Consider the following 12,720-nt stretch of genomic DNA (forward strand, 5'->3'; position numbering starts at 1 on the left):
CTTCACACAGTGTAACTACAAACCAGAAATAAAAACGAGGTATTTCCAACACCTCTGCAAGTATAACAAAATCCTCAAACAATTTTTAAGGGATTGAACTCAGCTATCTCTCTACTACCCCTAGGTACTAATTTCTTTAATGAGTAGGACTAGTTATTACTCTACCTGATCCAGCTAGGAAAATGGGCACAGGTGTACTAAGCAGAAATGCATTTGTCAGCAAGAATCTGCCCTGGCTGCCCACCTGCCTGCAGATGAACATCACATGGATCCACCTGTGAGCTGTCATGCACAAGAACACACCCTGATGAAGTCTTCCAAGAGTTTCCAAACAGCTCAGGAGTGCTTTCTGTTACTCCAACTGGAGATCTTTCACAAAACAGAAGTCAGTCAGAAGAGGTATAGTGAATTTGCAAAATGGTCTCTGTTCTTACACCCTCTGATTCAAGCCCCTCTTTCACTATTTCATATTCTCATCCACTCATCTATAAAACTGTAATCATAAGTTTCAGGACTCCTTTTTTAGCAGGTAGAGGCACAGAAAAAAAAAATATATATCCTCTAGAGACTTTTTAAGGAAGACCAAAACAGACCAAATTCCATTTCTATAAGAAAGCAGGGAGCATCTCTGTCCTGATAGTTTGAACTCCCTTATTTGTCCTTTTGGTTCCTTAGTGATATCCAATCCACATTTCATCTCTCCTCTACCTATAATTTCCTGTCTGTTGCTGACTTCCCAGGCTCTTTATCCCTTGTAGGAAAAAGAAAAGAAACCCAAGCTTGCATAAATATAACTGGAAAAGCAATTCAACAGATACCTATGAGGCCTAGGTAATAGAAGCTGAACGATAAAGACTTTCATCAAAACAACCAAGGCACAGTAATGCTGCACAGACAGAATGATCAGAACTGTGCATTTAAGTATGGAGCATTATACTTGAGGGCAAAGATGGCATGAGGCACACAATCATGAGCATTGCCACTGCTAAAGCAGCTGGGAGTGAAGGTGTGGCAAAAGACACCACTGTCCATGGCAAGTTTCCCCAGTCTGCTGTGGACCAGGTTGTATCAAGATGCTTTGATACCACAGCCTGTGTCGTGTCTGAGTACAATTTTTAAGACCGCAGGTTTAAGGGCTGATTTTACAAATATCAACTATTGTACAGCTTCTCATTTGTTTGAGAGCAATCCAAAGACTGTCATCAAAAATAGACTACAAAACTACATGTCAAACAGAGAAATATTTTAAGTAGCTTTACATAAATAATATATCTTCGTTGAGATGCTGCCTGTGTATTTTCAAGTCTTATTATAAATAATAGTCTGATAATGTTTTTTAATCTGTAACACAGAAATTTGGCCAAAATTCCACTGGTATATTTGTGTATCTGTCTTTTTAAATGGGAACTCAACAGAAAACTTTTCCATTTTCCTATTAGTTTTGAGTTAGAAAAATTCCAGCTGTTCTGAGAGCATAAAATTCTATTATTTTCCTCTTTTTTACCCTGTTGTATCCTAAATTTGTGCTCTTCTCCCAGCTCCATTAGGCTACTTAAATCCACTGGAAGCCAATTTGTTCTTTAGTGTCTGTGAGGCATATGTTGCTATGAAACTGGGCAAACAGGAGCTTTGGCTGTGGTGCTTGGGCAGCTCTGAGCACTTCTCCCTGCAGCACAAGGAAGGGAAGCTCAGGCAGCAGCCAGTTCCTCTTGCTGGTCTGCAGGCACTGAACAATGGAGGCTCTGTCAGAGACAGCAGATTAGGGCTCACAGGAGAAAAGAGGAGCTGGAAAGAGATAGAGTCTTGCAGAGAGGCACTAAGTTGGGTATATAGGCCACTCTGTGTTCTGGACAACATTTTTTATGGTAAAGTATCCCTTGTGGATCACACATTTCACCAGAACTTTAAAATATTTCTAGCAAAACCAGGCTCGATATCCTGTAGCTGAAGCTACAGATTTTCTGTTAGCTAAACTAAACCCTACTATCTATCTCATCAACGAAAAACTTCAAAACAAATTATTCTTGGTATCTATCCTTCACACACACTTGATCCACCACTCTAACTACAGATATTCCTATACTGGCAGATAGAAATCTTGCAGCTCTGCATACAGAAAATCATCCTCTGTGTTTCCATTGAAGGTTCCACAAAGGCCCACGGTGTCGTCCTTCCACCGTTCATCCACTTGAAGGTAAAGCCTCAGTCCTTCTCTGTCATAGAGGATCTGTAACCCAATCTGGGTCTTGACTTGCAGAAATAGAGAGGACAATTTCCGTATCTCAAATAACTCTGGGGAGCAAAAAAAAAAGAAATCTTGAAAGGCAAAGGAAACCTGATTGAAATATAACATTTTGTTTCTTATTTCACTGGTGTTTTTTATATGGCTTTTATCTAAGTTTTTTTCCTATTAAGGCCCTATTTTCCTCTGAACATTGATTTCTCATGAACATTGATTTCTCATGAAACATTGATTTTCTCATGAAAATACTGATTCAAACTTTAGGAGAGAACCAACAAACTTGTGGGACTCACCACACTTGTTTAAAATGCATTGAGTTCACTGAAATATCCACAAAGGTAAACTAAATGAAATCAATCTAAATATATAAACATTACAGAACATTTTTGTAGACAAACTAATCCTAAAACCAGGAACATGATTTCTATGATAAAACCTTTTTTGTGAAATTCCCAAAGAGCCAAGGCCTTGCAGACACCAAATGTGCTAATTATTTGCATGCAAAACTCTCATAAAAGATAACACTAAATCCCACAGTCATAATATACCCCTATGGAGAATGCCAGACATCTTCAGGACAGAGATTTAAAAACTCAAAGCCAAAAGAAACAAAATAAATTTTTTGTCTGAAAATCTGTAGTTCATCCCTAAGGGGCAGTAGGGTCCTTTCTGCTTAAATTTACGTGAGTTGCTTGCAAAAAAAAAAGGGAGAAGAAATTATTCAATTGAAGAACAAGAAGAAAGAATTTCCCCTCAGGCAAGAACTAAAAAACCTTGCAAATGTGAGGGATGGCATTTGGACTTATTAAAACAAACAAAATCTTAATGTTAGAGACAACTAGCCTGATGCAGCTACTATACAACTCCTACCATTAGTGTAAAAAGTACATCAAAAGTTAATTTGGGAACCATTTCACAAGAAATAACAAAACTGACACTAAAATATGCCTTTTAATTTCAATATGTTAGCAATACTGACAGTACATGCACAAATGCCATTGAAATACTGCACTAATAAGAGTTTGATAAGAGTTATATGGTTATGTATTACTCCTTACCATCTGCATAAGGCAGGTTAATTTTGTACTGGTCATAGATCAAAACATCTCCTGAATGAGTCAGGGTCACTTGCCTCTTGGGGTCCTGCTTAAGAATAAGGCTGACAGATTGGATACATGATCCATCCTGGTTCTGCAAGAGAGAGCAAAGCAAACAAGAAAAGTTACAGGGGTTGAAAGTTTTAAGGTATACTTCTTAGCAGAGTGCACTTAAGAAATGTGCAGCCTTACAGCTAAGTAAGAAAAATCAGTATCCTGAATGATTTCCCATGTGGGTTTAATAATGACATTAACATGCTATGCAAATACAGCACAGAAGTGGGATTTGAAAGAGGAATTTGAACAATTCTCACATAGCTCACACAGACACACACAATTCATGAGGCACCTGATTAAAGACGCACTGAGGCTGAGTTGATGCTCACTAACAATGCTGCACTATCTACAGAGCAGTGCTGCAAACACCAGATTTGTACTTGAATGTGTTTTCATATACCCAGGTTCTTCACAAGCATATTATAAGATATAAAATTCTTTTAAAGACAAACATTAATGGGAAACAGAAACAGCTTCTGAATCATTATTTAAAACAGCACCTAAGTTTATTATCTCTGAGAGGAGTTGTAGAATAGAGCATGTTCCTAAGCTCTGTAGATGAATATTGATATAAAAGGCAGCATCATGCCAGCATATAATATCACAACATCCAACTGACCCAGCTTCTTATTGCTGCTACCATTGCTTATTCTTATTTGCATTTCCCTTCTCCAAGTCAAAATGTCACACAGAAAAACACATGAGTAGAAATACTGCATTGCAGCCTGGATGAAACATTCTTAAGTAAAAAAAAAAATCCTAGACCAATCCTATTTACTTTTTTTTACACCCACACTCTTCAGTGAAACCTAATTTTCAACAGTACCAAAAGCAACTAATTAAATGAAATTCTACACCTCTCAAGTAACACGGAAATGAATCACAGAGGTGATTAACAGAATTCAGTGACAATCAAAATTTTCAGGACAGGACATCCACTTTCCAGAGTAACTACAAGTACTTCGGATTCCAATGTCATATGGAAAGAATGATTATTAAAGCACGTGCATTAATTACAGCAGATTAACAGATTTTTCTTAACAGGATGAATTCAATCACTATTTAAATTTTTAAAAGAAAAATGCTCTATCAAACAGAATCTGGGGCAGTGGTGGATCAAGAGATGACTCAAACTTCCCCATGTCAGCATTGACCTTGCTACATACTAAAAGACATAAGAATCCCAGTCAACATTTACTCTCTCATTGCTCTAGAAGGAAATAGGGTTTCTGACACTCCAACTACTGAAATCTTTTGACCATAGCTTGAGACATGAACTTATTTCCACTGGCTTGGTGTGGCTGGATAAAGTTGAGATTGTCCTTTCCCTGCCATCTGCAGACAAAGGGGGAAGCACCCAACTCTTGTTTCTTCTATTCAGCCTCCTTAACTGCAAGGCCTTGTAACCATTTAACAGCTATTCCAGAACAATGACAGAAATTGGGCCCACTCTTGTCACACTATTTGTTCATTTTCCTCTCATCTCGATTATGTACCTTCAAAGTCTCAATGTTGTAACAAAAACATCTCTCTTATCAACACTATTTTGAGCACAAATTCAAAACAGGCTTATATACCAGAACATATACAGACATGTCTGAAATTACTTGGTCAAAGAGCAATCTAGGTCATTCCACACTGATTGGATCTGGAACTGTGCTGCAGCCAAGGAATAACCACCAGAGGTGTTGGAGGCTGCATTATTCAGCCCCACTGCCTCCAGTGAAGGAATGACTAATGATGAAACAGTAAAGTTTTAAGCATTTTCAGTGCTGAAAGAGGCAGTGAAAAAGATATAGTCAAGATAACTTTTGGACAGTTGCACAAACATCAAAATTATACAGTGAATAGCACCACTGATGGTGAAAGAGCTAGAATGCTCAGCTCAAAGATTTAGACTTTTATTCAGCTTTCTGACTTTCACTGGGACTTGTCTAATCCAGGGCAAATGTTGCCCTGCTTGTTGAAAACCATTCCTAGAGCTGTGAGGATCTCAGGACAGTACCATGTGGCTCTGCCAGATGCTGGACTAGCAGCAGAGCAGATCACCTGACAGCTCTTCAAACACCACTGACACAAGTACACACAATGGTGCGTAAAGATAAAGAAATACATGCAGAGTTTCCCTGTCTCAAGATAACAACGCAACAGTGATCTTTCACCAGCAGATGAAATGATAAAATGCAACTTAAAAATGGGAAATTATAAAAATAGCTGGAGATATTTCATCAGCTCAACCAGCTCTCCTGGAGTGACAGTGAAGACAGACATCTGCCTCATGAAACCATGTGCTTGTAGCTTATCTTGCTGTCTTGCCTCTTCATCAAGAAATTAGGTTTCTGCGCATTTAATTCAGCAACAATGGCTACAGACTGACAATACTGTTTGCTTTTAAGAAGCTAAAATTTAAAAAACGGCAGGTGGCATGAGGAACAGAGAACCAAGAAAACAACCCTCCATAGTATATGTATACATTACTACACAGTATTGACAAAAGCTTTATTATTCCTTCAAGGCTTAACCCGAAGGAGAAATTCTGCCTGACAATTCTTCTCTGTTCCAATAGACTGTTTCTTTCACAGCACTGTCCCGCCAGCTTTCGGCAGGTGTTTTCACAGGAATGGCCATTTCTCTCACTAGATACTTAAAAATGAAAAAAAAAAAAAAAAATCTATATTCAGAAGACCTTCTCATCATACAAACTACAAAGCCAGTGAGGCTGTCACCTGAAACTCAGATAAGGTTAAGCTGTGCTGATCACTTGACTGATTCTCCTTCCAGAAAGTGCTTAAACAAAATTTCACATCGTTTTGAAATAACTTGTTGCCTGATGACTGTTTATGTCACCAACTCTAAGGCTCAGGATGACTGGATTCTTTGTGATTCAGAAAGCTAAAATCTCCCCAGGTATTTTCTTTCCACATTTTCTAGTCTGCTTGAACGAGATGGGAGTGATAAGGCTTTTTTAAAGAAGCACATCTCAAACCATCAAGAAATATGAGATTCCACATTACAAATCTTTTAGCTTCCCATTTCAATTCATTAATTTTAATAAATGGGTAAAAAAGATAATGGAGGGTGCCTGGGGAACTGAAAAGCAGCTCCTCTGCCAAGTGGTACCAGTTGGTTGATAATTAGACCCTTGAATAGCTCTCTGAAGCCCCACATTCTTGCACTCTACTACAAAAACTGTTCTCACTACCCTCTTACCACCTGTACACTGATAATTAAATCAGCAGCACATAGCCCTGGGGCATATCCCAAAATCCTCTGATTACCCACCTGATTGCTAACATCCAGAATGCTTTACTCAGACCTCTGTAAAATCTACACCTGTTAGGACTGATCAGGTTACCTTTGTTAAAGGCTAGGTGAAGTATGAAGCTGAACATGCAGTAAAAGCCAAAAGAATCTGGTTTGGTTTTTTTTTTTTTACCTGCAAACCACCTGGACACAGAGACACATTAAGCAAAGTCACTAAGTCAGGCTGAAGAAGGCAAGAGTCACTGCAAGGCACTGCACAGTCTCAGCAGTGAAGCAGAAAGCCAACTAGTTTGGTTATCACCTTCCCCAACAAAAATTATCCACAACAACTAAACCAAAAAGCACAACTCTGTCTGTTTTGTACGCAGAGAGAAGTGTTCCCCACACAAGAGAATGAGACACACATACATACTCTGTCCATTACCACAGGAAGTATTTGCTCTATTGATGGGCTTTCCAATGAAAACCTTTCCAATAAAAACCTGCTGTGAGCAAGAAGTCACTTTGGCCTCAACTCTCCTTTGATAAAAAAGTTGCCCAGTTTCTCTGGGATTTCCTTTGCTTTTCTTCCATGATACTGTACAGCTGCACTGTACACAACCACCTTTCTCAAGCCTCTTGGACTCTGCAAAATTCTGAGACTCTGACACTGACTGAATGGAGACATGCTTATGCTTATATTTTGTTTCACAGCTATTCTTTTTTTTTAATTGAGATGATACTAACTTAGTCAGCTCCTCAGGATTCCAAGGTTAGCACAGAATAAAGCCAGCCCAACTTGCTAAAATAAAACCAAGGTAACTAAAATATGCATTTGAAGTGAGGAATTGTAACAACCACCAAAGACATCTTGAAGCAGCCTCAACCTTCCTATAAACTGGAAATACGAGCAGGATCACAAGAACCATGCACACAGAGGTCAAAGCCTAGAAGTTTTTTCTAAATGTCCATGTCCTTGCCAACATTTCATTTCACAGCCCTCACTGTAATGCTTCTATCTCAAAGAGCTGTTAGTGTTATACAGCAATTTTATTTGCTACTCAGGAATCCACTTTTTCAATAGTGGTAACTTCACATTTCTCAACTGGTATCCTAACCTCTCCTAGGAGCCACAGAAGAGACATTTACTTCTGTATCATCAAATTTGAAAATATATTCAGTCTCTACCCAGCTAAACTATTTTTCTTATTTCCCAACTTGTACCACTGAGATCAGGGGACTCCCTGCACTCAGTCTCCTATCTACCTGAATTGAAAATAAATAATTTCTATTATAATAAACTTGTCACTGCAACTTTATTCTAACTTTCTACTTAAGTCTTTTCTGTCCTCCAGAGAAGTAGGTTAAAATGCAGAAATAGAAAATGACTACTAAAATATGCCTTTAGACAGTATAGCATGACAACTTATATAACCATTTCATCTCCCCAAGGAAATCTCAACTGCATGAACAATGGAAACTGCAGAGAAGAGTGACTGCAATCATTAATGCAAAAAGGACTTATAGAATCATACATTTACTTAGAACACAAAAGAAAATTAATGTAGTTACCTCCACAGAAGTACAAAGCAATGGCACTAAATCTGATTTTATGTCAATTATGTAATAACATGGGCCTAACATATACAGATGGTCTAGAATTACAACAAAGTCATTTAAGGCTATATACACCTCAAATACCTGTACAGTTGCTTCTAAATAAAAATTATTGCAGAAGGCCATTGGAGACAAAACATAAATTAGGCCAAGATGCAAACTCTCTCCTACTGCAAGTCCAGCAGCTTGGCAATCACAACTTTATAATACATGTGGGCAAAATCCCGCCCTTGCATGCACATGTAAAATTCAGAGTGTGAGAAAAGCCTGATTCCAGAAAACAGCAGAGCTCTGTCACCTGCACTTCCCATACCATGGATGTATTTTTAAGGCCTCTTCTACCTCAACATAACTTCCTGAAAATCATAAGCCCTATCAAGACTGAAAAAAACCAAAACTCTGTAGTCAAAAACCTCACCAGTGTTCCACACCTCACACATAGCTTTCTAATACATGCTCAGAAATGCATATACAAAATAAAGGAAAGAATGGGTCTTGGACATAAGGCAGGCAAAATATTTGGAGACACCTGCGCACAGCTTCAGAAACTTTCAAATATGAGATAAGACCACCCTTCGAATTACCTTTAATAGCACCATTAGTATCAGTTATACACATGCACAGGCTTGTAGATTGTTTTTCTTCTTAAAAGCTTTTTTTCCCCTCAGTTAATAAACCCTTCAGGACATAAAGGTCACAAGAAGGCTGCAAGTCCTACCTGTCCACAAGGGGCATTCTGCAGAGACACAGTGAACATTCCAGAGGTGCGGCTCTTGGCCAGGATGTACTGGCAGGTGGCTTGGAAAGTGTATTTGCGCCCATCAAAGGTCATGAAGTGAGTGTCTCCTGAGACTGAGCATTCAGCTGAAAAACATCATAAATAATGCACCTAAATCTGCAGTAAAGACAGCATATTCCTCACAGTTATTGCTGCTGTAGAGTTCATACACTCTGATACATTCTCTGACTTATAAAATTGGATTTATATTACAACCAGGTATTAGGAACCGAAACTTTTCCTTGCTTTTGTTATGGAGTTCCTACCTGATGCCCAGCCAGGGTACCTGAACAGCTCCTCCCCCAGAAGGAGGCAAAAATATCTGTCATCTGTTTATTATAGGTATTTGATTTGTGGCTCTTAAAAACTGATTTTCAGAAACATTAACACATTTAACTGATAAGCCAGGCCATTTTAATATTTAATCTACTGAGTGTGTAGATTGAAATAATACCAATTACATAATGAAACATCATATTAACAACTAAAAGTAATATTTACTGAAGTAAGAATTGACTTGTCAAACAGTATTCAAGACTTTAACATACCTGGACATGTAAAATTTGTACAGATCCACTTTCCTCCAATGCAAGTGCTGAAATCAAGAGTATGAAATAAAAGTTTTCATAGTTTTATTCTGTGAATTATACACAACTGTCCCTCAGTTGCTCTTCCTGCATCTCTTCTCTATGGAATGAGCACCAAGAGTCTTGAGTCTTACAAAAGGGTACAACAGAGTTAATCAGCACTGTCTTCATGGCTGGAAGCTTGTCATGAGGACATGATCATGTGAAATTTCACCCATGCACCCAGGGTCACTATCATTTCTTTTTAGCTCCTTAATAAACATTAGAAGAGTTAAGGATTAATAATATAGTAATAATAGTGAGAAGAATAAACACAAGTAATTTGAATCTTACGACTTTTAAAGATAAGAACTGTTGGGGGGAAGAAAAAGCTGCTCATCTGCAAGCTCATCCATTTACTGCAGTTAAGGTGATCCAATAAAAGGCACTTGATCTTCCTACAATTTTTTTCTTTCCAATTCATAAAATTGACTTTTAAATTCCAAAACAGCAGCTTCATGTCACAATTACATTAGGCTCTTTATGTCCAAGTGAGACAATACAAAAAGGAGAAAAAGTCAGTACAGTTTTCCTGTGAAGATTTTGAATTCTAGATTCTTTTTATTTTTAAGGGAGAGTCCAAAGTGAAAAACAGCACTAAATATTACAGTGTTCTCTGGAATATTTGTCATGTTCTCTTCTTCCACATTAATAGCTTAATAGTTTATCTTTTCCTTAATTGCAAAACATTAGAGAATAGCCATTTTTTAAGTAGAAACAGGGAGCATTTATCAAGTTTATCCAATTTCTAACTGAAATAGGCCTTGAAGAAGTCGTTTCTTATGATCATTAAAGGATTTGGTTCACAAGGTATTAAGAAAAATTACCAGTTATTACATTCTTCATAAACCACAGAACCCATTTCAAAGGAACTTCCATGGTGGTCACAAGGACAGTCCATAGGCTTGACACACGATCCATTTTCATAAATTAAGCCTAGAAGAAATAAAAGAACAAGAAAAAAGTGAAATATCCATGACAATGGCTGACAGAGCACTGACAGTTACATTCAAAAACAACACCAATAGTCACTTCTGTATGATAATAAATCTTTAGGTTATTTGTTAGTCATTTCTGTATGATAATAAATCTTTAGGTTATTTGTTAGTCATTTTCACAAAAAGAAGTGCATTTGAATTAGATTAAATAAATTATATTACAGGGATCAAGTAACTAAATTTCTTGAGATACACTAAATAGAGTGAAAAAACCAAATATTTAATTACTGGGTGAGAGAGAGAGGAAACCACACACACAAAATAACAAACACAAACCTACAGGCCATGCTGCTGTGAGTAACTTTGGCTTATTTTCTAATATATTTGCAAATCTTTGCCTCTATGATCCTCATTTTACTGATTTTTTTTGCCTTCATTTCCTTATTACTATAACTATTATTATTTTCTTACCAGAGGACCAGAAAAAAAAAAGGCTTTACCAAACCATAAAAGACAATTTATGACAAATATTATTAAACTTATAAACAATAAAGGTAGGTATAAGAGTCAGGACTTGAAGATCCATCCATAACTTTCTCTGTCCTCTTTTAGACAGAATTCTGTACTCAACAGAAGCCAATAACTAGAGGAAAACTGGATATCAACATCTCCTTCGTTGATGAGGGCAAAGTTTTGCTACAGACCACACTGCTAAATACCTCACTTGGCAGAATAATACAACAACCTAAGAACCTCAATATCAACACCTGTTTCTGGCCACAGGAATGAGTTTTATTTATGTCATGGTTTTGAGCTTTTCTAAGCACCCTAACCAGAAAAAAAATTAAACAAAAAAACCCAAGCTACCAAAATAATCGACCCCAACCAACAAGAAACAATCAGCAAGCACCACAATCAGGAGGATGCCTGCCCTGTAACAACAGAACAAAACCCATTTTTCGCTGAAATTGTGTAGCTCTACAGGTAGAATGTGGATCTGAGCTGAAACCTATTCCTACTTTTTATAGGGAGGAAAAGGCTCCTGTCAGTAAGGAAAACAAGGTCAGTCACCCACACTGCTGGCACTCAGTTTATAAAGAGCTCCTGCTTTTAATCTAGGCAGGTCAGAGAGGGATGCAAACCTGGGGAGGAACAACCTGAACGTTGCGTGGAACCAGGTGTGTACCTGAGAAGCAGAACTCACCATCTGGGCAGTAGCAGCCATCAATGCAGTGGAGCTCACTGCCAATGCACTGGGATTGCTGGTGACATGAAACAGGGCAGCAGTTGATGCATTCACTGTAGGTCAAGGGTTCAGCACACGTAATGACTGAAATGCAGAAACAGGCAGAGAAATGAAAAGGTGTAGAGCTACTGTCACAGGGCACCAATGGATTGCACATGTTCCTTTCAGGGATCTATTTTCCAGCATGTCAGTTGAGTATCTGTTCTCTAGATAAATACTGTCTAAACAATGGCTTTCCTAACACACAGAACTGGAACATATTGATATTTTCTCTATTAAAGGTGCATTAAGAAGGAATAATCTTAAATCATGCTTTCTCACAACAGAGCTATTTGGATTCTCAGACCATCATCAGAAGCAGTCAGGACACCCATTAACAGAGATTTTTTGGAACCACCCTTCCGTCATAGATGACAAAGCAGTTTTGATCCTGTGGTCCAGGCAGGCAACCAAATTAGACAATCTCTTTCAAACTTACATTACATGACTTGTAATGGAAGTGAAGTCTTGTAATGTGAAGTCTTAGGCAAGTACAATTTAAATTTGATTTTAACACTTGTGACACACATTTTATATATCACAAAGCCATGAAGACTTTGGCAATATTTAAAAGAGTAGCTCCATGAAAATAAAAATGGTTAATCACCTTAAAGAATCACATTGTAATAAGCTTAGTGCTTTAAAAAAATTGCACACTACAAATTGCACATACTAAAGAGAAAATCCATTGCATTTATGTAGCCTTGAAGTGAGTCTGACTAACTTGATCGCTTCATTAAGAATTACATGAATCCAAAATTGGAGAAAGGCAGAGAACTGAAACTATGAAGGGCAGCCTTTTCAAACCACAAGGAGCAAGCAGCATTTCCAAGTAGA

The 12,720-nt window shown here is 37.8% G+C and overlaps 1 protein-coding gene across 1 annotated transcript in view; it reads right to left on the reverse strand.

The window, feature by feature from the left end:
* Nucleotides 1-12,720, reverse strand: part of OTOG (otogelin) — a 93,289-nt gene that overhangs the window by 66,334 nt on the left and 14,235 nt on the right. Inside the window, exons 12-18 of the mRNA XM_071427853.1 lie at nucleotides 11,803-11,928; nucleotides 10,488-10,596; nucleotides 9,583-9,629; nucleotides 8,975-9,120; nucleotides 3,301-3,433; nucleotides 2,115-2,292; nucleotides 245-369 (exon numbers count right to left, since the gene is read on the reverse strand). Of these exons, the coding sequence (XP_071283954.1) occupies nucleotides 245-369; nucleotides 2,115-2,292; nucleotides 3,301-3,433; nucleotides 8,975-9,120; nucleotides 9,583-9,629; nucleotides 10,488-10,596; nucleotides 11,803-11,928 (864 nt within the window). The remainder of the gene's footprint in view (nucleotides 1-244; nucleotides 370-2,114; nucleotides 2,293-3,300; nucleotides 3,434-8,974; nucleotides 9,121-9,582; nucleotides 9,630-10,487; nucleotides 10,597-11,802; nucleotides 11,929-12,720) is intronic.

This window comes from Agelaius tricolor, unplaced genomic scaffold (genome assembly GCF_023055355.1).
Source record: "Agelaius tricolor isolate 1412-34295 unplaced genomic scaffold, bAgeTri1.0.p SCAF_5, whole genome shotgun sequence".
In the NCBI taxonomy this organism is placed as follows: domain Eukaryota; kingdom Metazoa; phylum Chordata; class Aves; order Passeriformes; family Icteridae; genus Agelaius; species Agelaius tricolor.